General features: G+C 40.1%; 2 protein-coding genes across 2 annotated transcripts; one reads left to right on the forward strand and one right to left on the reverse strand.

The window, feature by feature from the left end:
* Nucleotides 1-684: 684 nt before the first annotated feature.
* Mmp12 (matrix metallopeptidase 12) lies at nucleotides 685-10,587 on the forward strand. The gene is made up of 10 exons (NM_053963.2): nucleotides 685-818; nucleotides 1,820-2,067; nucleotides 2,953-3,101; nucleotides 3,257-3,382; nucleotides 5,937-6,098; nucleotides 6,487-6,610; nucleotides 7,696-7,829; nucleotides 8,286-8,445; nucleotides 9,737-9,840; nucleotides 10,138-10,587. The coding sequence occupies exons 1-10, from the start codon at nucleotides 693-695 to the stop codon at nucleotides 10,236-10,238; spliced, it is 1,434 nt and encodes a 477-aa protein (NP_446415.2). The 5' UTR covers nucleotides 685-692; the 3' UTR covers nucleotides 10,239-10,587.
* Nucleotides 10,588-16,731: 6,144 nt separating this feature from the next.
* Mmp1b (matrix metallopeptidase 1b (interstitial collagenase)) lies at nucleotides 16,732-25,158 on the reverse strand. The gene is made up of 9 exons (XM_039082796.2): nucleotides 24,932-25,158; nucleotides 24,690-24,838; nucleotides 24,360-24,485; nucleotides 22,297-22,455; nucleotides 22,081-22,195; nucleotides 19,473-19,606; nucleotides 18,285-18,447; nucleotides 17,684-17,787; nucleotides 16,732-17,391 (listed from the first exon to the last, which is right to left on the reverse strand). Exons 1-9 carry the CDS (start codon nucleotides 25,135-25,137, stop codon nucleotides 17,291-17,293), a joined length of 1,257 nt encoding a protein of 418 aa, XP_038938724.2. The 5' UTR covers nucleotides 25,138-25,158; the 3' UTR covers nucleotides 16,732-17,290.
* Between the last annotated feature and the right edge of the window lie 2,353 nt (nucleotides 25,159-27,511).

Raw genomic sequence — 27,511 nt, forward strand, 5'->3', positions numbered from 1 at the left:
GTGAATGTTCCTATTCTTTAAATACTTCCTGGGGAAGGAGATGAGAGGCTACAGAAGGGAAATCTTTCATCACATAGCAGCAAGTGCTGAGCTCAGGCAGCATGAAAGATGAGGAACTGAGCTCCAGAATATCTCCAGACAACCAGTAGGGATTGGATTTCAGCTCCCGTGTGTGAAGGTCTCAATCCGTATAAGAACCTAAGCTTGCACACAGAGAAAACATCAAAGCATGCTTGTGATATGAACTTTCTCTGGTATTTAAACAAATAAAGGATTCGTGTATTCTAGCAAGACAAAATATTTCCTCCACGCATTCTTTTAAAATTTACTTTAAAGTACTTCATCTATATTATAAATTATAAAGAGCATTGGCAATACCAAGCTTTTCAAAACTCTGCTAATGGCGTTCTGTTTGTAATGTTGGTGGCTGTGCTGTTGGTGTTGTCTTGTCTAGCCTTCATATAGACGTAGGTAGAAGTTAAGGCTCACTGGTGATGTATGGGAAACACAGAGGTGCAGAGCTGAGTGATGACTTAGACAATGGTTTGACCCGCTCTTCACGTGGTTCTGAAGTACCTCAAGGGATGACATCAACAGTGAGTCATATTGAGGATTTCACGTTCACATATCCTGGCTCTAGGGTTATATAAAGTGGGACTTTAAGGGAACTTGCAGTGGGAGGGAGCAGGTTGATGAACTGGACTCTGTTGCTGAAAGGAGCTGGCACAATGAAGTTTCTCCTCGTGCTGGTGCTGCTTGTGTCCTTACAGGTATCTGCCTGTGGGGCTGCTCCCATGAACGAGAGCGAATTTGCTGAAGTAAGTATGACAGGGTTGCTCAGGTCCAGCCAGATTGTGTCTTTAAGAGTTGCTGAATTTGCAAGTATTATGTTGAAAAGGGTGATTTGATTTGAAAATCAGTAAAGATTCTCTCTTATTATGTTTTGTTTTCTATAGAGGATTATAAAAATGAAAGAATGTCATTAAACTGGTGAATAATTGTACCATCTACAAAAAACTCAATGTAATTAGCTTACATTTCTGACAGAGTGTTGCGTGGTCTCCCACCCCATTTGTCTTTTATTTGTGGTAGTAATTTAATGTCCATTAATGATGTGAGACTTGGGCTTTGCTTAATCCCTGTGACTACTTCAAGATTTATTTAGCATGCTCCCTCTCTACTCATTTATCTCATATATTTATTCATAAGTATTTTAAAGTAAGATTTGAAAAAATCTTGCATTTCTCTAATTAAACAACTTGAGCACCTATTTTCTAAAAATATATGCATTCCTTTTTGAGAGAGTCCTACTGTGTTGTCTGGTCTGGCCTTGAACTTGTGGGCTCTAATGATCCTCTAATGATAGCACCTGGCTCTATTTTCTAACATTATTTTTACTTTGAATTCATCCAAGTTTTCTACTGTGTCAAGATTTTCCCCAGTGTTGGGGACTAATTCTAGACCTGCCAAGATGCTAAGCAATTGCTCTACCACTAAATTACCTCCCCCGATAAAGTGCCCTTAAACACAGAATGATAAAATGGCTCTTAAAAACCTAGAAGCAAGTCTGAAGAAACAGAATAACAGATAATTTTTCCTCTGGAATTTTGGTAATCTGACTAATAATTTATAATGTTTTAAATAACATAGGAAGTTATTTTCTCCTCCTTGTAATAGACTCTCTAGGTAATAATAATAATGCAGCCTGTGATTAAAATACCTGGCTCAGGAACATCAGTATGCTACTGACCATGTTTGCAGGATTCCCAGCAGAAACCTGGCCGCATACAACTGTGTGCAATGCTTGTGTTTTGTCTAGTGGTACTTGTCAAGATTTTTTGACTATCAAGGGGACAGAATTCCAATGACAAAAACAAAAACCAATAGAAACCTCCTAGAAGAAAAACTCCAGGAAATGCAGCAGTTCTTTGGGCTAGAAGTAACTGGGCAACTGGACACCTCAACTCTGAAAATAATGCACACGTCTCGATGTGGAGTGCCTGATGTACAGCATCTTAGAGCAGTGCCCCAGAGGTCAAGATGGATGAAGCGGTATCTCACTTACAGGTAATGTCATTGGAGAACTCTTCTACTTGCCTATGAGTGTAGCCTCTAGAACCCTAGAACATTTAGCTACAACGAAATTCTAAATCCAAGAGTAGCCTCTGCAAATTGTTAATACAAATGTGTTCATTTTCTCCAGACTGGGTTGATGGCTCAGTGGAAAAAGCACTTGTCATACACTATAAGGGCCAGAGTTCAGACCACAAGAAGCCAGGCATGGCGGCTGCCTATAATCCCAGCACATGGGAGGAAGAGATGGGGATGCCTAGGGCAAGTTGGCTAGCCAGATTAGTAGAATTAGGGGTCTTTGGCTTTGGTTGAGAGAACTTTCCTCAATAATGAAAATGGTTTGGAGAAGACACCCAAATCAACTTCAGGCCTCTACACGCGTACAAACACACATGCACACCCACACACATGTGAACATGCATATATACACAGTCAACCCTCCCCTCCCCACACACAATTTATTATCTCTGTGAGGAGAGTTGCTCACTGAAGGAAGACTTTAATTTACCTTGTCAGTACAGATTAGAGAAGCAGCAGCAGATAGAATAAAACTGAGTTAACACAAAATAGAAGGCAGAAGTCTGTACAATATTAAAGATACGTAAATGTGAAATTTTGGCACAATGGGTCTTTACATCTGTGAAAGTAAATGCTTCACTGTAATTGCTAGTAAATTATAAATAAGAGGAAATTAAATTACACTGTGATTGATAAAAAAGTTTCCAAAGGAAAAATGGTTTTTGAATTTCAACACATTTTTCTTCCCTAGATGGTCTGTCTGTGAGGCAGTTCTCCTATAGGCATGGGTGCAGAACTGAGAGACTTGGACAAAATTAACCAATGACATAATGCTTGTTTCCCTTCCTTTCTCCAACATAGGATCTATAATTACACTCCAGACATGAAGCGTGCGGATGTAGACTACATATTTCAGAAAGCTTTTCAAGTCTGGAGCGATGTCACTCCTCTAAGATTCAGAAAGATTCATAAAGGCGAGGCTGACATTACGATACTTTTTGCATTTGGAGGTATACAACTTATGTTTCACCAGTGTAATTCATCACACTATATGACACCATCACTCACCATGTGATGCCATGATGTATGATGTCCTGTGATGCTGTCATTTGTCATGTCTTGTGACAGATGCAGGTTACTAATGACTTTCTTTCATTTTACAAAGATCATGGAGACTTCTACGATTTTGATGGCAAAGGTGGTACCTTAGCCCATGCTTTTTATCCTGGGCCCGGTATTCAAGGAGATGCACATTTTGATGAGGCAGAAACCTGGACTAAAAGTTTTCAAGGTAGGAAAGAGAAAAGAAATAAAACTAACCTTAATGAAATCTAAGATAGGTCATGATCTCATAAGAATATGTTCTGACAAAAGATTACATTATATTCTGAAATAACAAACTCTGATTATATTTGTCTCTAAATCAAAGTTAAAATTTTGAATATGTAGTGTTATTTTCCCCTTTGTACATCAGGGATGTTGGATGTGATTGTGATAGAGGTCATTTCCAATGACCACTAAGATTCTATGAGTACTGTAAACTCTTGGAAATGTAAAAGCTTTTAGTTGGGTTTTGGCCAGGAAAATCTATAAACTTAAAAGAAACCACTAATTCTGTGTGATCCATCTTATGTTGGCAATTTCTTAGTTTCACAATGACCCAAAAAGATAACTGTAGAAAAATTAGAGATCCCTATGGATCTCTGTGTACAAGCTCATGTGTCATCCCAAAGCCTTGTGTGATCTTGAGTTATCATTTTCAGAATGTCCAATCAATTAGTTGGGACTGTAACTCACTATCCCACTCAAATAATGGGGAATGAATGTACATTATTATTATTATTATTATTATTATTATTATTATTATTATTATCATCTCATCATCGTTGTCATTGTTGTTGTTATTGGAAGCAATCCCAAGAATAAGAACATTTAACCCATCATCTCAGTAATAACTCTTGAAAATCTTCAGTTATACAATTTATTCATATGGAATACATAGGGAGAAATTTGAGAAAGTGGTCTACCTACTCTGAATCCTCCTTCTCTGACTGATTTTTCATGTGATATGTAGCTATGTAATTTGCATACCCCATGTCTACCAGAAAGGCAGACACATACCCTAAAGCTTATCAAAATTTTGATAAGGACATCTGAAGGCTGTAAGGTGCATCATGTTGGATTTACTACTTGCTGAACCACAAGTTCTTAATCAGACATGTCCATATGTCTGAGGTTTCTCCAGGGTTATTTGGGGATTGGTTGTAAGCTCTTCATCTCCTGAAAATGTTTTAGAATCTAATGGACCCTAGAAATAAATGTACATCAGTGCAGCTGCTCTCATCTGAGCAGGAGAGCAAGCAAAAGTTGGTGACAAGCTTCTACAAAAAGGCAAGGACTAGAACACGTTCTATTGTCTCCTGGCCTTATTGTAAAAATTAACTTGACTCTTTTTCAAAAAAGTTGGCTTTGAAATTTTTATTAATGTGGCCCTGGCCTTGATCTCATGGTCCTAAGTCATCTTCCTGAATCAATGAATGAATGATTAAAATAGTTTCCAACTCCCAGCACTCCATTCTAATTTTACTGTTTATCAGGTTTCCAACAACATAGAAAATATTTTGGAAGCACCTTTTACTAAACTCAAGGGTCATAAACACTGAGAAATGAACTGTACCCTGTGTTCTCCTCATTCAGCTGCACAGAAACCACTGTGCATTTCACAAGTGAGGAAACAGGATCCACAAGGTGAACCAAACAAATTAAGTGGTTGAACTAATATTCATATCCCAGATGCTTGGCTCTAGAGTTCATTCTTTTAAATTACACATTATTAAAACTAAAGTGGTACCTTCAATCTTATTTAGAATCAGGTGTAGAAATTTTCATACCAGAATATATTTGTCTGCCAGTGAAATGGTCCATAACTGTAGACAATTTTGGCACAATTTTCAGACACTTTTAGTCAAAAACAGAATTGGTACTTATAAAGAGTGGTGTGACTAGAGATCCCTACCTATGAAATACGATTGCTCTGACAATACTTATCTAGCCTATAGTATCAACAAAATTGGGCCTGAGAAATGTTCTTTGAAAGAGTGGGGGAAATAAGTAAAGGATTCTCAAATGCTCCCTTTTAGTGTGTTAGACATTGTATCATCTTTTTCAATGACAAAGCAATGGGTTGGAGAAATGGCTCAGAGGTTAAGAGAGCATGCTGATCTTTTAGAAGATCTGAGCTCTGTTCCCAACACCAAGGTTGGACAGCTCAAAACTGCCTGTAACTAGCTCCAGGCAGATCCAATGAGTCTGTCCTCTGCAGGTGCCTGCACTCATGTGGCACAGAACCGTGACATTCACAGTGGGATGACATTCAACCACTAAAGGTTAGACTCCTATGGCATGGATGGAACTGTGTTCTGTGTAAAAAGGAAGATCTGTACCCCCATTATCTTATTCAAATTGAGACATGAGAAAAGTTATTCTCACAAATATTGAGAGCAGAGTGGTGGTTGAGGAGAAAGGGGAGGTGAGGTGGGGAATGGTTAATCCATTGGTACTAACCTACAGTTAGGAGCCTGGGATTCTGTTCTTGGCACTGTGGTATAGTAATACACCTATAAGCAATAATAGACATTCAAAGAAAGAATGTTGAATGTCTCTGCCACAAAATGGTATATATTTGAAGAGATAGATATAGTTATCCTATCTTGAACATTGCACAATAAGTGTAGGCATCAAAACATCACACAGTACACCATGAACATGTAAAATTTCATGTGTAGGTTAAGCAATATGTGATAGTCTATTTCACAGATTTATTCTTTTTCCTTGCTACCTCTTAGGCACAAACCTGTTCCTTGTTGCTGTTCATGAGCTTGGCCATTCCTTGGGGCTGCCGCATTCCAATAATCCAAAATCAATAATGTACCCTACCTACAGATACCTTCACCCCAACACATTTCGTCTCTCTGCTGATGACATACACAGCATTCAGTCCCTCTACGGTAAGCTGAACCTCACCATTTGCCATGCACTTTTATAAATAATCTCGTGTCTATATTTGGAAAATGTTACTATCTCATTTTGAGCCCTGTATGCATGCACTTTGTGAGTTAATCATCATAGAACTATCTTTACTTTGTATCACACTTGAAGTGTTTTCTAACAGTGGCACTGCTGCTCTGTTGGGGGAGTGGCCTCCAGAGAAAGAAAACTCAATTTTTCCCTTCTGTGATGCTGCAACTAAGTATGCTAAACTCCTCCAGGCATGCTTCTCCTGGATTTCACAGGAAACAGGACGGTTTTGTTTTTTTGATTAAGAAACAATATTTAAATTGAATAGCTCTTCTTCTTACAAAATTCTCCCAAATGAACATCAAAATGTATTTTCAGGAGCCCCAGTGAAAAACCCATCCTTGACAAATCCTGGAAGTCCACCATCAACTGTGTGTCACCAAAGCTTGAGTTTTGATGCTGTCACAACAGTGGGAGATAAAATCTTTTTCTTTAAAGACTGGTAGGATTATTTTCAATCTAACCAATGCTATGGGCTGGGTGGTTAAACTGTTCATTTGTTGAAGATACTTGAACTGATGTACAACAAATCTATAGGGCAGGCACTTCAACTCGATTCCCAAGGTTTGGAGAGATCTTAGACTTTTGAAGTAGGAAATTCTGTGATCCTGCTTGTGTTGACTAGAAATTCAGTCTGGAAAAATCAGTTTGTAGTGGGAATCTGGTTGGGGAACTCAAAGACAGGAAATGGAGAAGCCCAGCTGTTCTGTTTTTAGGTAAAAATGCTAAGGGCTCAGGGCTTGGTGAGATGGTTCTATCGGCAAAGTTCTTGGTGTTCAAACTTGAGGACCTGAGTTTAAATCTCAGCAAACACAGAAAGTCCAATGGCAACTGCACTGACCAAACCTCTGGGCAGCGAAGGACAGTGTGGTTGCTGGGGCTTTCGGAATCCAGTGTAAGTGAATCAGAAAACTCCAGGCTCAATGAGAACGCGTGTCTCAAAAGATAAGGTGGGTGGTGACTGAGGAATAGGCCTGAAGCCTCCACCCACAAGTGCACACATACATATATACATGTTCATACACACACACACACACACACACACACACACACACACACACACACACAGTCTAGAGTTAAGGCTTTGAAAGCTCCTGTGTAGTCTCCCTTGAGGACATGGAGAATTCCAGAATTACTCCCTGTCTTGGAGCAGAAATGGAGACAGGTGTTGGTTTAGGGGAGGGCAGTGGAGAGGGTTAATGTGTGGGAAGTAGGACAGATGATCCCATATTGAGATTATAAAACAGTAACTTCTTCCATTTACAATCCAGCTTGTGACACGAGACTTGAACTGTAGATCCATGGGGCCCAGACATTGGGCAGTTCTTTTCTCAGGTCTCCTGAGGAAGTCACTCTAGTTATCTGAATTCATTAAGGTTCTCTTGCATGGTGCTGTCACAGAAATGTGTGGAACAGAGTGTGAAAACAGAGAAATACTCAACCACTTCCCAAGTTCTTCCCATTTGCAGTCCAGAGAACACGAGTCAACAGTGATTTCTCACATATAATAAATGTATTTCATGTCAGGTTCTTCTGGTGGAGGCTGCCTGGGAGTCCAGCCACCAACATTACTTCAATTTCTTCCATGTGGCCAACTATCCCATCTGGTATTCAAGCTGCTTATGAAATTGGAGGCAGAAATCAACTTTTTCTTTTTAAAGGTAATGACAGTACTTAGTTCTGCCACTGAGAATGCTTTAAGGAAAAGGATAAGTAAAGGAATTGGTACCACCTTTATAAATAGAGACTGAAAACAGCACTCTGGACTTCCATAACAATGGCTCTGAGCTGTAAGTTAACTGTATAAGCCCAACTACACAGGAAATGCACACCTTTAGGAAATGTATATGAACTATGAAATAATAGTAGTTAAAAAAGCTGTAGAGCCACAGGAAGTAAACCAGCGACTGAGGACAAAAACAAGATTGGGTGACATTTCTCAGTGACAAAGACCCTACTTACTATGGACGAGCCTTTGTTTTTGCCCCCAAACTCCAGTACAAACAAAGGAAAATTAATTTTAGAGCTCTGCTCAAGAGAGATGTTTTATGGTAAATCATTGTCTTTATTATCCTTTTGGTGTGACTCTATTGTGCCCTTTCTGTTTGTTCTCATAGATGAGAAGTACTGGTTAATAAACAACTTGGTACCAGAGCCACACTATCCCAGAAGCATACATTCTCTGGGCTTCCCTGCATCTGTAAAGAAGATTGATGCAGCTGTCTTTGATCCACTTCGCCAAAAGGTCTATTTCTTTGTGGATAAACAATATTGGAGGTAAGGCTTAATGGCTGGCACTTTGCTAAGATTTGTAAAATGGGCACAGGATGGAACCTTTCAGAAGGCAGTTTTCTATGAAAGTTTCAGACACATTTGTCTTTATGGGAGAGGCAGCAGGAGAATATAGGTCTGAAATAGTTACTATCAACCTGCTTCTTTTCTCTGGACCTTCAGTTTCTGATATAATTTCATTTTAGAAAGTATCCGGACTCCAGAACTCCTTTCTACAATTGGCAAACCCAAAAGGCAAAATGAGGAACCTATTTTTTGAGTGACAGAGAGCCAGAGGGAGTTGTCATCAAAGTGGTTGTCTGGTTCTGTCTTACTTGTCTCACTTGTCTAATGTTGAAGGAGAAGTAGATCATCCCTATCCCCTTCTGAGAAAAAGTCATGAGCCTCAGTGTTTGCACATGTGACACAAGACAAAACAGAATATGCTAAGAGCCTTTATGTTTCTTGAATATTTAAAATTCAACACATACTTTCAACTGAATGCCGCATGTTTGTGCTATAAATTGGGCTGCCAATTTTAATCTTGTTTGAGAAACAGAACTTGTGATTTCAGCAAATAAGATTTTCTGGAGAGGTAGAAAACATGTATTTAATGTAATCTGATACTCTTAACATTTGTCTGGCTACTGGCTCCCTTTTTACACTTCCGACCTACAGAGGAATTTTCTTTTCTTCAACTCCAGAGTGTTGGTGTCAGGCAAGCAATGTCTGCAGAACTAAACTGAGTGAGAAATAAAGTAAAAAAGCATGTTCAGCTTTCCCTTGGAAGTCTAGAGAAAACTGACTCTTTCCACTCAGTGGTACGGAAACACAAGGACCTCACTCTCCAGCATGGACGTGAAGTGTTTTATGTTTCCTTTCTCTCTAGCATAGATGTTCAAAGCCCTTTCATCCCATAGCTCTTAAGTTGCCCTTCTTTTCATCATGGGAGAAACTTACTGATTTGTCTCTTGCTAGAAAAAACATTGAAAAATGATGATTAAGTCAGAATGGCCAGTGAGGGTTGTCACACGCCAAATCTTTTCAATGCTCGGCTCTATGGGAAAAGACCAAGCAGCCTCCTAGCTGGGAGGAAGTCTGGGAAGATGCTTGACTGGAGTCCACAAAGTTCAAGTTTTCTGATTCCTGTGGTGTCTTAGTAAAAAAATCAACCAACTGTTTATGTCTTTGAATTTTTCACCAGGACATTTAAACACTTTCAGGAACGATGAGTGTGTGCTTCATGTTGTGTAGTCCATTTTCTCACTGTGATTCTACTGGCTGTTTTCTCCCACAGGTACGATGTGAGGCAGGAACTCATGGACGCTGCTTACCCCAAGCTGATTTCTACACACTTCCCAGGAATCAGGCCAAAAATTGATGCAGTTCTCTATTTCAAAAGTAAGTAGGCTGGGAACATATTGGAAATCACATTTTAAAGTACAAAACTGTAGACTGGAATTATGGGTGGGGTGGAAGCTACTCCAGTTTATAGTGTGAATATGATCAACTTCAGCACAAAAAAACTTGCCTGTCAGTGACACAGCTGCACTGCTGTGCATGTAACATTCAACAAACCCAAAGTACTTGGACCTCTGGAATTACACCTTTTGTAGTCTTGATAATCTTTAAAAACAGCCCCGAGTTTTAAAGAAACACGAGGTAAGAATTAAAGAATTGACTTTGTTTCCCTTTTAGGGCACTACTACATCTTCCAAGGAGCCTACCAATTGGAATATGACCCCTTACTGCATCGTGTCACCAAAACATTGAGCAGTACGAGCTGGTTCGGTTGTTAGGAAGAATGTAGTGAAGGATGCTTGCTGGTTTTTGTTTCATAAACATTTATTACATATCCACTGTATGCTCAGGGTGTAACTACATGGCAATGATGTAATGTGAAATGAGGCGAGATATACAAGCCACATACACATAGTTACACAGAAAAGTGCTTTTACAAAATTAAAGCTCTTTTGGTAAACTTTTTTACTTGATTCTCTTCTTAATTTTGAAAGCAAATGCCTCCAAAGGCCAACTTTTTTATCTGTAAGTTGTTTCTAACAACCTTCAAGTAGGAAAATTAGAATTACTCCCCTATCTTTACTGAAATATACCATTTTTCTTAAATAAATTTAAAGAAAACATTTAGCTATTATTTTTTCTTTAAAAGACGTGTGTGTGTGTGTGTGTGTCTGTGTGTCTGTGTGTCTGTGTGTATTTATGCACCACATACATGTAGTCCTGGTAGAAGCCAGAAGAGGATGTCAGATCCCTAGAAATGGAAGTTACCTGGTTATGGGCAGCATTGTGGGTGCTAGGGATTAAACTTCGTCCCCTGAAAGAGCAGCCTGAGCTCTTAACTTCTGTATCATCTCTCCTGTCCTGGTTATAATATCTTTCTTAAAAAACAATCAATTTTGAAAATAACTGTGGACTTCCAAATACAGTCTTTCTGTGACTGTACCAAGGACTCAGTAGAGATGTGATAGGTAGAAGTTGGAGCTTGGAGTCTTTTTGATCACTTGTGTATGAACAGCAGTCTAAACCCAAGACAAGAAAGCATTTTCCAGCCTGCACATGACCCAAAGGGTGACTGCAGCATATGACCACAAGACTGAAGAAGAACCAGGAGGAAATGGGACTTCTATTCTTGTTAGATGAGTTGTGTGGCTCATTTCACATCAGTAAGTGTCTTGTGACTTTGCTATATGACCTTACAGGACATTAAATTGAAGCCTCCTTAAGCACAAGCAGAACTGTGAGTAGCACATTTCCCAGTCATGGGAGAGTCACATTAGGTTTTGTTTGCTGTGGGGGGTTAAAGAAGGACAACATGATGAACCTGCCATGACTCTGTCCTGATTTACCTACCTTTTATCAGTTTTATTTATTGTCTGACATCTTGGCTCTCTATCTTCCACATTGTGTATGCTGTAGAGCTCTCACTTAAAGCTTATGGGTTTGTGAAGTATGTCCAATGTTAAAACCAAATGTGTATTGTCCAAGAAACTGAGAGCTCTTCATAGCGGATTGTCATTTGGGCGTTCTTAGAGAGTGAAGTGAACTGAAATAGAAGGGGCATGAGGAAAGGGATCCTTAGCCTTTGTGTGTTAGATGTAAGTGCTAACCTTCATCATCAGCTTCCTGGGATCTGGGGTCCTGTGAGGGACATATGGGGACTATTTCATAGAAGGTCAATGGTAGGAAGCATTTCTACCTTCAGGGTGGGTAGCAGATTGACAACAGTCCCACAGGGGAAGGACAGTATTTTGTCCTTAGTAAGCTAGGTAATTAATTTTGGTTATGAATCTGCATTTCCTGTACGTAATGCTTCTGCCCAAACTATCACCCATGGACTTACAGCACACCTTACCACCATCATAGTATCCCTTCCACACAGCATTGTTTCTGCCCAGGGACCTCGTTTCCCAGGCACGGCAGAGTCACATTCGGCTGGTGTTCATGCTGATGCTCATAGCCTTCACAGACCCAACACAGGAAGAACACTTGCTTCTAGGCTGCTGGAAACCTTTGACTAATTTCTAGAATATTTTTCTTTTCAGTGTTAGAGATTAAACCCAGGACCATGTGTATGTGTACAAAGCATGCTCCCTTTAAGCCACACCCTAGCAGTTAAGATTTTGAAAAGGTTGGTTTTTGCCAGTTTGGGGCTGACATTTTGTTTCTATGAAAAAGAATATTTTGATTATTATTTATTTAATCACCCCACATGCCATGGCTTATAAATGATTAATATTAGTGTTGAGAGCAAAGAGACATTTAAAACCTTAAATTGATGCTACTATTCTTATAATTCTTTCAACATAGATTTTTTCATATGTATTATTTACATTAAAATGTGATCTAGCTAACTCAATAGCGAGATATTTTCATAACTTTTATTATGGCAAATGTTTCCTGAGACAGACTAACAAGTAAAAGCTCTTCAAAGTCTGGATGGCTTTTTGGGATAGAAAGGAAGCTATGGCCCAAAAATTTGAGAACTTCCTATTAATATTTTAGGTGGATTAACTTAAAATTCTAAGATGATTTTTATTTAAAGGCATTTCCGTTGCTCACTCTTTAGGCCCACCTTTGCTGACTCCATTTTCTTAAGACTGTCTTCGAGCTCCAGATTTTTACTTTTAAAAAGCCCAAAACAGTATATAATATTTAGGCGCGTCGTTGCTTAAGGATGGTAGTCACAATCCACCCAGGAGCACATCAGCACAAGTCCTTGAAAAGGTCAGCACTATTAGCAGTTTTACTTTGGAGAGTAGCATCTAGGTAAAGTCTTACACCATGGCTAAACAGAAAGAAGACTTTCTGTTAATTCAGCTTCTAATTCTGAAGCAAAATTCTGTTCTCTCCTTGTACCTCGGGGATTGATATCAGGTTATCAGGCTTGACAGCATTGCCTTTATCCAGTGAGCCAGGTCTTAAATAATTTGACTTCCAAAATTGCATTTTTTTTCACCTCGATGGTTCTGCTTACAAGTAATAGAAATGTCATTATATTTTGTTGCTTATTTTGTATGGTTTAAACCCAAATGAAAAGCATATTGAGTAAAATGGGGCACTTGCTGCTTATATCCACTCTGCAAACTTTTGTATAATATTTGGATGGAATTGAGACATACATGTGTACACATGTCATGGGTGCATAGGGTTTTAAATGTAACAGAATCCTCTTGAAATAATCGGTGTTTATAAAGTGATCATTTAAAAGACATTAGCATAAACAGATATTTAAATGGACCTTAACTTTGTTAGAATTAAGTTTCCTGAGTAGCCAAGGGCCTGACAAAATCAGCAGAAAATAAATTATCTTTATTTTAAAAAAAAATAATAAAAAAAAAATAAAAAGCCCAAAACATTTTAAAATGAGCTCCCTTTTGTTATAGTTCAGAACACTAGACATTTAAAAACATGTTCCATTTTGTGAATTTCCTATTCTGAAAAAATTCAGTAATTATCTCTCTCTTTTTTAAGATTTATTTATTTATTATACATAATTACACTATGGCTGTCTTCCAACATACCAGGAGAGGGCATCAGACCCCATTACAGATGGTTGTGAGCCACCATGTGGTTGCTGGGAATTGAACTCAGGACCCCTGGAAGAGCAGTCAGTGCTCTTAACTGCTGAGCCATCTCTCCAGACCCAGTAATGATCTCTTTTGTAGTTTTTTTTTAACTCAATCATCTTCTTCTAAGACTCAAATAAAAAAAAATTCAATCTTCATCATAGCCTCTCTTCTAAGTTCTTCATTTTATTTCACTCTGATATTCTTTGGGCCAGTTTTCACATCTGTCTTCAGGTTTAGTAACAGTCTCTTCACCTGCTTGCAATCAACTCTTTAAAAATACATCTTATTTGTTTATTTTATTTTATGTGCATGTTTATTGCCTCAGTGTGTATATGTGACCATGTACATGCAGGGCCTACAGAGGCCAGAAGAGGGCATCAAATCCCCTAGAACTAGAGTCACAGAAGGTTGTGAACTGACTAACATGGATGCTAGGAACTGAACTCTCAGAGCTTCTATCGTAGCAACCAATGATCTAACCATTAAGCCATCTAGCCAGCTCTATACTCTTTACTGATTGGCCTATGTATTCCAGCTTTACAGTTGAGCAAAAAGTGTCATTTCCAAAGTTTCCACTTGATTTATTCTCAAAGCATTCTGGTTATGACTTATTTTCTTATTTGCTCATCTTTGTGTTTTTTTCTTTCTTGCTTTTTATATTTTAAATGTTTCATTATCTGAAAAGGATTTGATATTAAATATTTAAATATTCAAAGACCTTGTAGATCAAAGTCCAATGTTTGTTTTTCAGTTGGCTTTCACTGGTAGAGTCTTGCGACTTTATATATTAGGAGCTTTGTGAGCTCATTTTTAAAAAATCCTAAACAGTGCCTTTTGAGACAAGCTCTCCCTATGGAGTTCAGAGTAGCTTTATGGTTAGAGCAATCCACCTGCATCATCCTTATGATTGCTTAGATGGCAGATATGAGTCACCAGACCCAGATATGGTTTTACTTACTGTGTTTAACATTGTTTCTGATGGGAATCAGAGATTTTTTTTCTCACTAGAGACTTCCTGGTCTCTTTTTAAAATCTGTGGTAAAAAAGCTTAGCTATGAATCCTTCCCTAACTTGCAATTTGTTTAAGTAGGGTATACCCAAAGTCCTCTGCTGCCAGCTTCACCCTTGAGGAATGTCGTGTTCTCCTTGGCTTGTGTGTATGTTCTCCTTATTTTATGTGTGTGTGTATTGCCTCACTTATGCTTACTTCAACTTCAGTTCATTTTTGTACAGATATGTGTGCCTGCAGGTGTGTGTTTGCCTGGACACAGGAAAGCCCCTGAGATTCCCATAGTCACCTTCAAGCCCAGCAATGCACTGAGAAGGTTTTTAGAAGACTGTAGTTTCCTCTAGATGGGTCCTTGAGAGTTTACCAACTGCTATGCTGCAGAGAAGGTGTGGTTTATCCTTTGCTATTGCAAATAAGTTGAAAGGCAAAGTTTGGGTCACTAACTGGTGCATAGAGAGGTCCACGACACTAAAAAATAAGAAGATATTTTTGGTGACTTACTGTGAAGCAGAAACCATGTGAGTTGACCTCACATAATGCAGTTATGATCTGAGGACCGCACAGGTGAAGCCCCAAAACTTAGTAGGTACTTAACTGGAGCTTGGGTATTCCTATTCAAACTTCTCCTTGATCTAAAATAGGTTTTGCTCCCTCCTTTCTTAGTTAGCTTAACTGTCAACACAGCTTAGGATTAAGTAGGGAAGTCGCTGTTGAATAACTGCTTCTGTCAGCTTAGTCGGTGGACATGTCTTCACTGTTAATTCTGGGCAGCTGATCCTATAGTTCATTAGGCCGAGCATGAGCCTAAGCCAGCCTGAGAACACCCTGGCACGCGGCATCCTCTGTGGGAGCACGGCAGGTCCATGCCTGAGTCCCTCAGTGATGGACTTGACCTGGAAGTGTAAGCCTAATAAAACCATCCCTCCCCAAGCAGAGGTTGGTTATAAATGGTCTGAGAATGGAACCAGAACATTGCTCTGCAGGCGTATCAGTTACTTAGGAATCACTTTCACTTGTGGAGAAGGCAAAACGCCAAGTATCTCCACTTTTCTCTAATACTTCCCTCCTGACATCCTACTCCAGATCACCCAAAGTTAGAGAATCCTCCCTTCCTTACTCTTCCTCCTCCTGCTCCTTCCTCCCTTGTTCCTTATCCCTTTGTTTTGGGAGAGGGTGCGGTCACAAGGTCAGGGGTGTGGACATAGGAGGACTGGAAAGTATGTTTGATTGGGGTTCATGATGTGAAGCTCCCAAATAATCAATAAAAATATTATGCTGAGGGAAAAAACAAAGAAAAAGAAAGGAAACGAGCAATTCACTGATCAGCACAGAGCTGGGCAGTCTAGACACTAGGGTTCTGCCTGAAGACTCTCACCCCAAACCCATGTTCTTTTTCTCATGGCTAAAGAGGCATGAAAGGAGTATGTTGTCTGATAGCTATTTAACAAACAAGGAGCATGCTCCGATTATTAGGCACACAATTAAATGGTTCATAAATGATCCATGTCAAAATCACAATCCTCCTCTGCACTTTTTGGAGCAGTTATACTACTATAATCAATAATCATTCTCAGAGTGCAGTGTACATAAGTGAGGCCCAAGAAAGCATGCTCAGAGTTTCTCGTATGTAAGTGAGTGCCAAGGACCAGCCTCTCACTGACTTGGTGGACTTTGAGCTTCTCAGGTTTGTCTACTCACTATTCGGCTGGGCAATGTGCAGCCTTGCAGCCTTCTCCTGAATCGATTCTGACAGTTACCATCTCTCAGCTCTCACTTGGGTCTTGACCTGGAGACTTGGGATTTCTCACTTCTGCACAGAACCCACTGGCTGCCCATCACCCCCAACCCCAGCAGTGTCCAGAAGTACAACTTTGGGAAAACCTCACTCTCCCATTTGTCTAAGTGATGAAGCAGCATCAACTTAGAAAAAATCTTTCGTGCTTTTGCTTACTTTGCCTTTAAGCCATGTCTAGATTTCTTGTCTGGGACAAGAGGAAAAGAGAACCAAATCATTTCTACATAGAACAAACTCTAAAGAATTGTAGAAAATTCAAAATTTTGGAAAGACTCATCTTGTCATGAGAATTTTTTCATACTGTTTGTTTTCCGTTATAAATGAGGAAAAAAAAACACCTAATAAGTTAAACTTTACAGTCAGAAATTAACATAATGAAATAGAGAACTTATAAAACATTAGAGACAAAAGTGGCTTTATTTAAATGTCAAATACTTTTGGACAGGAAATGCTTCTTATCTGGGCACAGTACTCATTACAAAATCCGAGCATGTGGGAATCAGAGGTAGAAGAGATCAGAGTCTACCGAACTGTAAGATCTTGTTTTAAACCCCAAAACCAAAGCAGCAATGTGTTTCCTCTTCGTATCTATTCCTGAGATCAGAGTCACTTTTACTTTGGGAAGAGCTCCTCTGTTGACCCTCCTGTCTCAAAAGGAGATGCCCAGGACCACAGGGAGAGTCATCCAGTGTACAGATGCCTTTCTTCAGTGACTCATCCACCATGAACATGGCCTTCTTAGGCTAATAACTGTGGTACTAAACTGTTTCAGTTCATAAAATATTGTACTATAAATTGTGAAATTTGCAAAATAAAATTAATTTGTACTTAGTAGCTCTGTGTGTCAGCACTCCTAGAACGTATATAACATAACAAGATTTGGATCTTCAGAAAAATATCTTCTTTAAGATTATGGAATATGTATGTTCATTAAGTTGGTAATGGGTCGCCAATGTTTTAGCAGTTGAACCAGGAACTAGAATCAGGGGCATCAACAATTTTTCTTGTTTGGAGGTTAAAAATGTGTTGAGTTGATTGGTGAAAGAAATAGAAATTATCTGAAAATTAAAAAAGATATTCATTATATAATACATGTAGTTTCCAGAATTTGACTCAGGTCTGAGTACCGTGTGTGTGTGTGTGTGTGTGTGTGTGTGTGTACACTTTTACATTTACACTGTTTGTTTTCCACTATAAATGAGAAAAAATACCTTATAAGTTAGACTTTACAATCGGGAAATACCATAATGGAATAGTATATAAATATATATATTTTGCATTTGCTGTCTAAATAGCACAGCTGTTATTTTTAATATGGTAAAAAATGGAGAAAAATATATATACTCTTACCCTCTTTCTGGAAAACATCATCAACTTTATCATCAATTCCAGGAAAGTCTTCTGCTATTAATCTAGGGTAACCTGGATCCATGGACCGTGTATTTTCATCATACCTGATCAAAAAGTGGTTGAACATATCAGGACCTTTGACTAAACATGAAGATTGCTCAAGTTATTTACAGAAAACACAAGAGCATGGATGGCATAAAATTTTTAGTTCTTGAAAGTAGAAAAGAATGAATTGGGTGAGGAAATATAGAATGTTGGATATATCAAAATATGCATCAGGTCCTTCTAAAAATCCAATGAACTACACAGATATTCTCTTAAGGTAAAATGTTTTGTGAATGGGAGATTTAGGCCAAAGAAGCTCAAGAAGTTGATTGCCCTTACTCCCCCACCGTTCCATAGCACAGAACAACACAACACGCTCATTGGATTCCCTGTATGAGCACCTTGCAATGCCTGTTGGTCCACCGACTAATGGATTCTCAATGGTTGCAGACATTCAAATAAAAGCCAGTTTGACAATGTCATTTGAAATGTGTTTAAGAATCTTTCCATATAGAGAGAACTGGAGCCCTAACATTCCTCATATTTTAGTCTTTACCTCCAGTACATGTTGTCAACGAAGAAGTATGTTTTTCCAGTCTCTTCCTCACAAACGGCAGCGTCAATGTGTGTCACACTGCTAGGGAAGCCAAAGAAGCTGTGGATGTCTGTGGGGAATCCTCTCAGTACATTCTGTTCCTGAACAGCCCAGACTTTATTGCCTGCCAATCAAAAGGCACAGATGAACCTCCTTGCCTACATTTCCATCTAAGCCTCACAAGCTAGAACAGTGTCCTAGCCACAGACTGCAACCGTGCCAGGAAGGGCTTAGTGTCTTCCTTTCTGTTGAATGTTGATATTAGGATCCAATCTCAAAGCAACTGAATGAGTTTGACTTTTGTTTCTTTGGTGTGTTTTTGAGACAAGAAACTTACACTGCAACCTAGTTGGATCTTGAATTCTCTGCATAACCAAGCCTGGCCTCCAATTTGCAGCAATCCTCCTGCCTTAGCCTCTTCACTATTAGGATTAAAGGCATGAGTTGCCAAGCCTGGTTTATATGAGATTTTCTTTTCTTACCAGGCCATTCTAATCTGTAACATGCCTTGAAAATTATGCCCTGCTCTCCTCTGCCTTGCAGTTGAAGTCCCTTTCCAAAGCCAGACCCTCAAACAACTATGATTTTTAGTCCAAATTTCAACAGCATCCTACAAGGTAGATGTGTAAATTTATGCAGATTCAAGACTGTCATACACAATGATATCAATGAAAAAGTTCTGGGATGACAGGCAGGGGAACATGTTACCACAGGAACATGTTACCGCTTTACTAGGAGAAATCAGTCAGCAGTGCCTGGTTTGCCCACCTGCTGATGGCTTTCCCCTCTCAAGAGGGTGCTTCACCTCACAATGGGGGTCAAGGAAATTGCATACACAAAATCTTTTGATATCATATTTTGTAGAGTTTTGTCATGACTCTCAATTTTATTTCTGAGCACTCCCAAGCATATGGAGGAAGTTTAAAGCACAGTAATTGATTGCAAGGTCTTGAACAAGTCTAAAGAATTAGAACTCTAGTCATTTACATCTTAAGAAAAATAATGCTGAATAAACAATATAACTTTTAACTAAGCTGATGGGCTCCCATGAACTTACTTGGAGAAGCTTGAACATACCCCTTTATCTCATTCTAAAACTGAATGAAGATTTAGTTTATAAAAACAAAGAGAAATAATTAGAAATGTTACCTTTGAAAAAGCGGAGCTCATCTACCAAACTAGCTTCATAAGCAGCATCAATTTTACTTGGCAAATCTGGCCAGATAAGATCTATCACATTGATCAAAGGTTTTGGCAGGAAGCTAATTACACGAATGTAGAACCTGATTCAAAAAGAAAAGAAAGTGGGTCAGTGGGTCTCCCAGCAATCTCCAGTCTCTTCTCACTGCAGTGCTCCTGTGAGCAAATGTCTATTGTCTCCCTGAAGAAGGGGTCAGGCATGATTTCTGCTTGACCTACTTGTTTCTTGATGGAAATACTCATTCTGTGGCAAATTTTGAGACTGACTGTAACACATCACATGGGATTCCCATCATTTGGACACACAAATGGCATAACCAAACTCAAGAACATAAGGAGTAATATGTATTGTGAATAGGAGAGGCCTGGAGCAGAGTGGTGAAGTGGTGGCCTGGCACACGTGAAACTCTGCATTTAAGCCTCAGTCCTATCGACAGCCTTCAGTGAAGGTGATCATAAAGCAATGCTTTATTTCTGTTACTGGTGATTCTAGGATAATTTAATTTAACTGTTGTATTGGCCATCATTCACAACCAATTTCCACAAACTTTCCAAATATATAGTCAGCTTTAGTGAGCCATGAGGAGCAGGCTGTAGCATGTGACCAACATCCTGTATTTAGTATCCTGTATTTAGAGAAGGTCATTATCTCTGCATCTGTGAGCGTGCATGGATACTCCTGTGGACACCCACACCCAGGGAAGATTAAACTCATTATAGGAGGTACAATTTTCAAGATATAATTTATGAGGCTACCACCACAGGCCCCTCTATGCCACATCCAACCTCTTCACCCAGCAAGATCTTCCACATCTTTCATTATGGTCTAGCCCATTAGGTTTCCCTGATCTTTTCCAATCTCTCAGATTTAGCCAGGGTCCCACAGCCAGCATCCCAGATTTTTCTGAACACCACTGCATGAACCACAAACTTTTAGGCAACTCTATCTACCTATCTCAAACCCACAGGATCCACCCACACTATATCCAACTGTTCCACCCAACCACACCTACTCCTATACTCCAGGGGGGGACCAAGAGTCACATCATATCCATTACCCCAGTGCCTTCTGTACATTCTACCCAAACCCTTCCAACCTTTAGGCCCAACCCATTCACACGTTCTTTCTTCTGCCCTTACCACTCTATCCATATTAGGTTTAGAACTATGAAAAGATGTCTATGTGCCCAGATCTTATTGAAAACATAGAAAATGAAAGCTCAAACCATTTATTTTCTCTTCAAAACCCATAAATCCTATAGAAATGTTTGCTAGGGAGGTTTTTTTCCTAGATGAACCTAAGGCACATAATTCAAAAGAACAATCATAAACTTCATCAAAGAATAAAAGGTATTTAAGAAGATGCAAAGAAACAACTCAATTAAATGAAGGAGAAAGAATTTAAGGAGAATAAATGCATGAGTGATACTCAAGAAAATGTAAACATAAAACTGACTGAGATGTTAAAAATCTCTAAAGGAAATGAAAATGGAATGGAAGAATCCTGTAGCTCAACTAGAAAATGCAAAGGAAAGCCTTCCGATTTTATTGATGCTTCAGATCCAACCCAGTCCTTTGTGCATGGCCTAACTACTAAACTGCATTCCCAGCCCGTGAGATTTCCTTTAGGGCTATGTTTCCAAGCTTCCTGTCACACAGGATCCAACCTTATCTTCCACTCTCATAAGTAGTAAAGAAGATCCTAGAAAGCACTTGGACCAACATCTGAACGTGGATGTGGATGCAGCCATAACGTAGCTGAGAAGAGAAGCTGGAGGGACCCAGGGCTGTGGATTTCCTATGTCATGCTTGCTTTTCCATGGGGAGCATCAGTTATGTTATTATGTTTCCTGTCCATTAGGAAATTACTGTGCTGTGGACGCAAGTGTGGTCCTTCTGTGGAAGGGGACCAGCAGGCTTTCAGGTCCATACACTGAGGGAATTTTACTGCCCTCCTCTGAGGAGGGATGCACAGCATCCTGGCTGCCCTTCTCTGCCTGGGGGAAGGAGCTATGGACTCAGAACGCTTCCAGGAATGGCTTCTTCCCTGCTCTTCCCTGAGACTCTAAAGGCAGAGAGATCTTTCTGGAGCAGAGCAAAGGACTTAGATGGATATGCTGTTCAGAAAATGAATCTTAAAAGGACTCACTTCTCTTAGTCAAGTACCATTCTATTCATCAACACACAAAGTGACATCATATAAAGAACTCCAAATTTGAGGCAGGGCACGAATATCTCATATACCACTCATGGGCTATTTGTTCCCAGAAGAACAATCTTTATTCCCTTCTGTAATTTGCAGATCTATAAAATGACATCTTATTTTCAGGTTTTCCCTACAGTGACACTTTCTCTGAACAGTTGACTTAATGTATGTGGAAAATTAGAGTTATTATAAGTTGTGAAGATAGATAGACAGAAAGACAGACAGACAGATACAGAAAGACAGAGACAAAGAGAGAATCATTTGCTACCACATACTTTACTGATAGTACAAAAGCCACATTGGTGGCCTACAATAGTGAATAAAGAGGCCAGGGAAAGACAAGGACCTTACCTGTCTTTAAAGAATATCACCTCCCCCCGATATGTCGTTATAGCATCAAAGGTCAGACCACTACTACATGGATCTGGTGTGGCATCTGTTGGCTGGATAGGATTTGGGGAAGGCCCTGAAGAACAGTAGAGAGCTAGAGTTAGATTCAATGGTTCTGAAAGGCCACCTGGAAGATGAAAATGCCTTCGACCGTGCAGCTAAGCCTGGTTCACGTACCATATAAAGCCTGGATTTTACTAATATCGTCCTGGTTTAGTACAAAGTCTTTATTGTTCCATGTGTAACTGGGGAACATTAGTGCCTCTTCATCCTTAGAATGGGAGAGTCCAAGGGAGTGGCCCAGTTCATGAGCTGTAACGTAGAACAAGTTGAAATCTGGAAGGACAAAGCAAGCCATCTAAGTATTAAAAATGGTTTTGCAGAGGCAGAAGGAACACCCATTCAGAGCCTGCCCCACATGTGGCCCATACATATACAGCCACCAAACTAGATAAGATGGGTGAAGCAAAGAAGTGCAGGCTGACAGGAACCGGATGTAGATCTCTCCTGAGAGACACAGCCAGAATACAGCAAATACATAGGCGAATGTCAGCAGCAAACCACTGATCTGAGAACGGGACCCCCGTTGAAGGAATCAGAGAAAGGACTGGAAGAACTTGAAGGGGCTTGAGACCCCATATGAACAACAATGCCAACCAACCAGAGCTTCCAGGGACTAAGCCACTACCAAAAGACTATACATGGACTGACCCTGGACTCTGACCTCATAGGTAGCAATGAATATCCTAGTAAGAGCACCAGTGGAAGGGGAAGCCCTTGGTCCTGTCAAAAGTGAACCCCCAGTGAACGTGATTGTTGCGGGGAGGGCGGTAATGGGTGGAGGATGGGGAGGGGAACACCCATATACAAGGGAAGGGATAGGGATAAGGGGGATGTTGGCCCAGAAACTGGGAAAGGGAATAACAATCGAAATGTAAATAAGAAATACTCAAGTTAATAATGATAAAAAAAAATGGTTTTGAGGCATTTTAAGGAAATAATCTTCCAGGGTGAATGTTCACATCTTCTTAGTCACCTTTCGAACTATACATATGCATATACAGTCTTTTCCTGATGGTGGAAGTCTGCATTTATAATAAAGGAGCACAGCCACACCTACACTCTAGGATTACATTGTACAATAGAACTCTCACTGACTTAAGGTCCAGCTCAGATGATCCGTGCTAACCCTGAGCTGGGACAAGTTCCTTCTCAGAGGAGCAATGAACTCTGCTAACACTTCATACTTCTCATTTACAGAGCTGATGAATACACAGTGCTGTGAAATTTGCAAAGTACAACAACGTGTTCCAAAAAACACCTTTTCATTCAGTTTTCCAAGTTTAAATACAAATTTGTTAAGTTTCATTGTATCATTCCTGTAAGGAAAATTCTGGGTCCATAAGTAGGACATTGACATTCAGCATTTTCTTTCTTCTGAAAATAAAAGTTATTATGTTCTTTATTTATACTATCTGTGTTTGTTCATGTGAGCATGTGCACAATGCACATATAAGCATGTATGTATGGCCACATGTATGCATGTAAGCACAACGTGTACATGGGGTGACTGTGTAGAAGAAGGCAGACAACAGCTTAAAGGACTCCATTCCCTTCCACCAAATGGGTTCTGAGAACCAAAATGAGGATTTCAGATGTGGTATCTCACCATCCCTCTGAATCTTTCTTTCTTATTTATTTTTTATTCTTCTCTCATATAATGTATCTTGACTGTATGGCAGCCTTTCTGCCCTTCACTCCTTCCACCCATTGCTTGACTTCCTGTCTCTCCCATACCTTTTCTGTTTCCCTTTAGAAAAGAGCAGGCTTCCCGTTGATATCACAGCACAACAAGATGCCCTAAGACAAGGCACAAACCCAGGTCATGGCTTGATGAGGAAACCCAGTAGAATCAAAAGGTTCCTGAGCACAGGCAGAAGGCAGAGACACCCACAGTCCCACTGGTAGGAGCCCCATGAACATCTCAAGCTAAAGAACCTTGTCACTTATGCCGAGGGCCTAGCGCAGATAAGAGAAGTTTTAGAGTGACCCGTTTGCCACCAGGAAGATGATATACCATCAGAAAACACTCCTGACACGTTTTTCAATGCACTCCCAATTCTCTGAGTGGTGATAGACTGTCTGCTTCCATAAATGCATTTTGTCCATTCAATAAACCAGCACTGCCATGAACTAGGAAGGGCCAGGTGAACTGCAGGAAGTGAAATCAGTGAACTTACTGTCACTGTTGTTGGTCCACGTCTCATCCAGATCATAATGAACATCGCCCCCCAAACCTGGGCCTGGCGGAAAAGCGTGGGCAAAGTGGGATTTAGATCCATTAAATGAGTAAAGGTCACCATGGTCTGCAAGAAACAAAAATTAAACAAAAGACTCCTTTAGTTCTCCTGTCAGTTAACTCAGAGATTGGTTGAGCAGTCACTGAACTTCAGTTCAATGTGATATTATATTCCTCCTCAGCTCCAGAAAAATCAATAATGTTCTTCAACAAGGAAGTCTTCCTGCAAATCAGAGGAGATTGAAAGGCAAGGGGAGGTTGAAGAGTTTACCTCCTTGGTGGAAGGAGAGCACAATATCTCCTTCCTCCTCAAAGACCCTTTCGAATGTTAGTGGTGTCACATCACTCCAGACTTTAAAGGCTCTCTCAATGGCATCTTCCACAACTTTTCTTGGCAAATGTGGTGTGTAGTTTAAAATGCTAAGAAAAAATAAGATGGAGATAGATTGGACCTTGTTTTCCTCTGTTCCAATGGGTTAGGTTTGCCCCAATTTTGATACCCCAACTATTTACCTGTAAGTCAGATGTGTTTTGGTCCACTGAGTATTGTTATAAGTAATTGAATATGGGGTCACATCAGGCACCCCACACATGGGTGTCTTGATAGCACTCGGGGTTTCAGAATTTGAATTTCCTGTCACTTTCAGCCCAAATGACTGCTCCATTTGTCTCAGCTTTTCATCCATCACCTCCTTGACATCCACGTTTTTAGCTTGCATGTCTTCACCCAAGTTTTCCAGGTATTTCTGAGAAAATATAACATGAATGAACCACTATGGGGCTGGAGAGATGGTTCAGTAGTTAAGCAGCTGGCAGAGAGCACAGACTCAGGTGATCTGAAGATCCTGTGGTGGATGTACACGTGGCACACACATTCATAAACATAGGAATAGAAAAATATTCAAAGTTACTGAAACACTCAAAGGAGAAATGGTTTTCACGGTTTAAAAAAAAATGACTTCCTGACAATTTAGCCAAAATAGAGAATTACTTTTCAAGCTTTGATTAGGCTTTCCTTCCCTCCCTCGTTACCCTAATTATTTTAGAGCAGAGTTCTCCCAGCATTAACTACTGAAAAGTGTGAAGTTTGTGCTAGAACAAGATTTGTAGGAGAGGTTCTCACTCTGTGGCAAATCCACATTTATAGAGGGAGCTGTTGCCCCTCCTTGTTTTGGTCCCCACTCCCCCATCCAGAAAGAGGTATCTAGATTAGCCTATATACATTTTTGATAAGGTTACATTTGACAAACACCATTTCTCTTAGCCAGCAATCCATCCACACATGCCATCATGCTATAGTAGAAGGATGCAAACTGAAGACCACATGTGTCATGTAGTATTCATTTACCCAGACTGTCTCCACATTCTGCTGGGCTCCATCCTGAGACACAGGGAGACTGTATGAGCTGGTAGCCAAGAGAAGCAACAGCAAAGGAAGGCTAAGCATGCTGAAGCTTCTCTCTGCGCAAGATCACCAGTGGCCTTCTTCCTGCCTGCTCCAACATCCTATCCAAGAACCTCCACCTTTATATAGAGAGTTTTTCTACTTCTAGAAAACCAGAGGCTATCTGACTCAAGCTTTGTAATATCCTCTTCAATGGCAGAGAAGAAATTAGAATCTGGGACCCCCCTAGGAGGTGATTTATGCTGGTTTGGTTCAGCTATTATAGGATTGTACCCAGCAGTACATATGTGAAAGTGATGGTCTTCAGCATTTACTACTGATTTCTCTGGCTCATGTCCATTGTATTTGAAAAAGGTCCCGGCCTATTAAATCCATAGACACAGCAAAGTCCAAGGCTGTGTGTCTGCCGGTCTCTGTGTGATTTGGCTGTGCTGTGAATGAATGTTTCTCTCTCTCTCTCTCTCTCTCTCTCTCTCTCTCTCTCTCTCTCTCTCTCTCTCTCTCCCCTCTCTCCTCTCTCCTCTCTCCTCTCTCCCCCTCTCTGTGTGGGTTTGTGTGTGTAATGTTTGTTCACATGCTTGTATATGTGTGCATATTTGAGACCAGAAGATCATCTTAGTGGATCTTCCTCAGTAGCCATCCATTTTAGCTTGGAAAGGGTCTCCCATTGTTCTGAGTTCACCCAGCAGGTCACACATCCACAGGGCTGGGACTATAAGCATGTAACATCATATCTCACTGTTTCACATGAGTTCTGGGACCAAACACAACCCCTTCTTAAGAACCCTTGCACAGCCAGCCCTTCCCCAGTTGCACCATCGCTACAGTTCTCTGTGTCCCTTATTCTAAGCAGGTTTTACTACACAGTTTTCCAGCTATCTGTATACACCTTGCTCCCAGGACAGAGGATGGGATCACTGACCCCAAGGGACAGCCAATGTTCACTGCCCACACTTTTGAAAATCTAGGTGATGCAGTTTTACTTGGTTTCCCAGGTCTCCTTCTGCCTTTCAAAAACTATGGTCATAAGATTTTAACAGTACCATGGCCTTTCTTTATCTTTATCCAGGCTTAGGCTGTGAGAACCTGACCAAGAAGAATTCTAATTCAAGTTTGGAGAGGAAATATGAAGATATACATAGATCCTCCTTATCAGCATCACAGGACAAAAAGGCTCCATCTCTAAAATCTGTCTAAATGTAGAAGGTAAAACAGGCTCGCAAGAGACCAAGTGTGATTCTAGGATCATTGCTCACTGGAGGTAGGCTACATGTGTTAATACTACACACACACATGCACACACACACAAACACACACACACACACACACACACACACACATTCATGCATGCACTTATATGTTTATTCAGTAGGTCTCTCAGAGCTCTCTACGTAGCAACTACACGGATCACTTTGTACTGAAAGGTGCACTGGTGTTTCACGTACAATTGAAGTGGGTGCTGACTCATGGCATCTGCATCCCCATTAGTGAGACAAGGTGGTCTGTTTCTAGGCTGCTCTACTTCTATCCTTTCTTACCTGAAAGGAGCTCAACACTACAGTGCACTGAGAATCACTAACCTCCTACCTGAGGTCAGCTTCCCATGGTGTCAGTCCCATCTTTGTCATGGTACCAAGGTCTGACTTCTCAGGATTATTTTCATTTGTGGATGTCTGTCCTCATGGAGA

The sequence above is a fragment of the Rattus norvegicus genome, chromosome 8 (genome assembly GCF_036323735.1).
Source record: "Rattus norvegicus strain BN/NHsdMcwi chromosome 8, GRCr8, whole genome shotgun sequence".
In the NCBI taxonomy this organism is placed as follows: domain Eukaryota; kingdom Metazoa; phylum Chordata; class Mammalia; order Rodentia; family Muridae; genus Rattus; species Rattus norvegicus.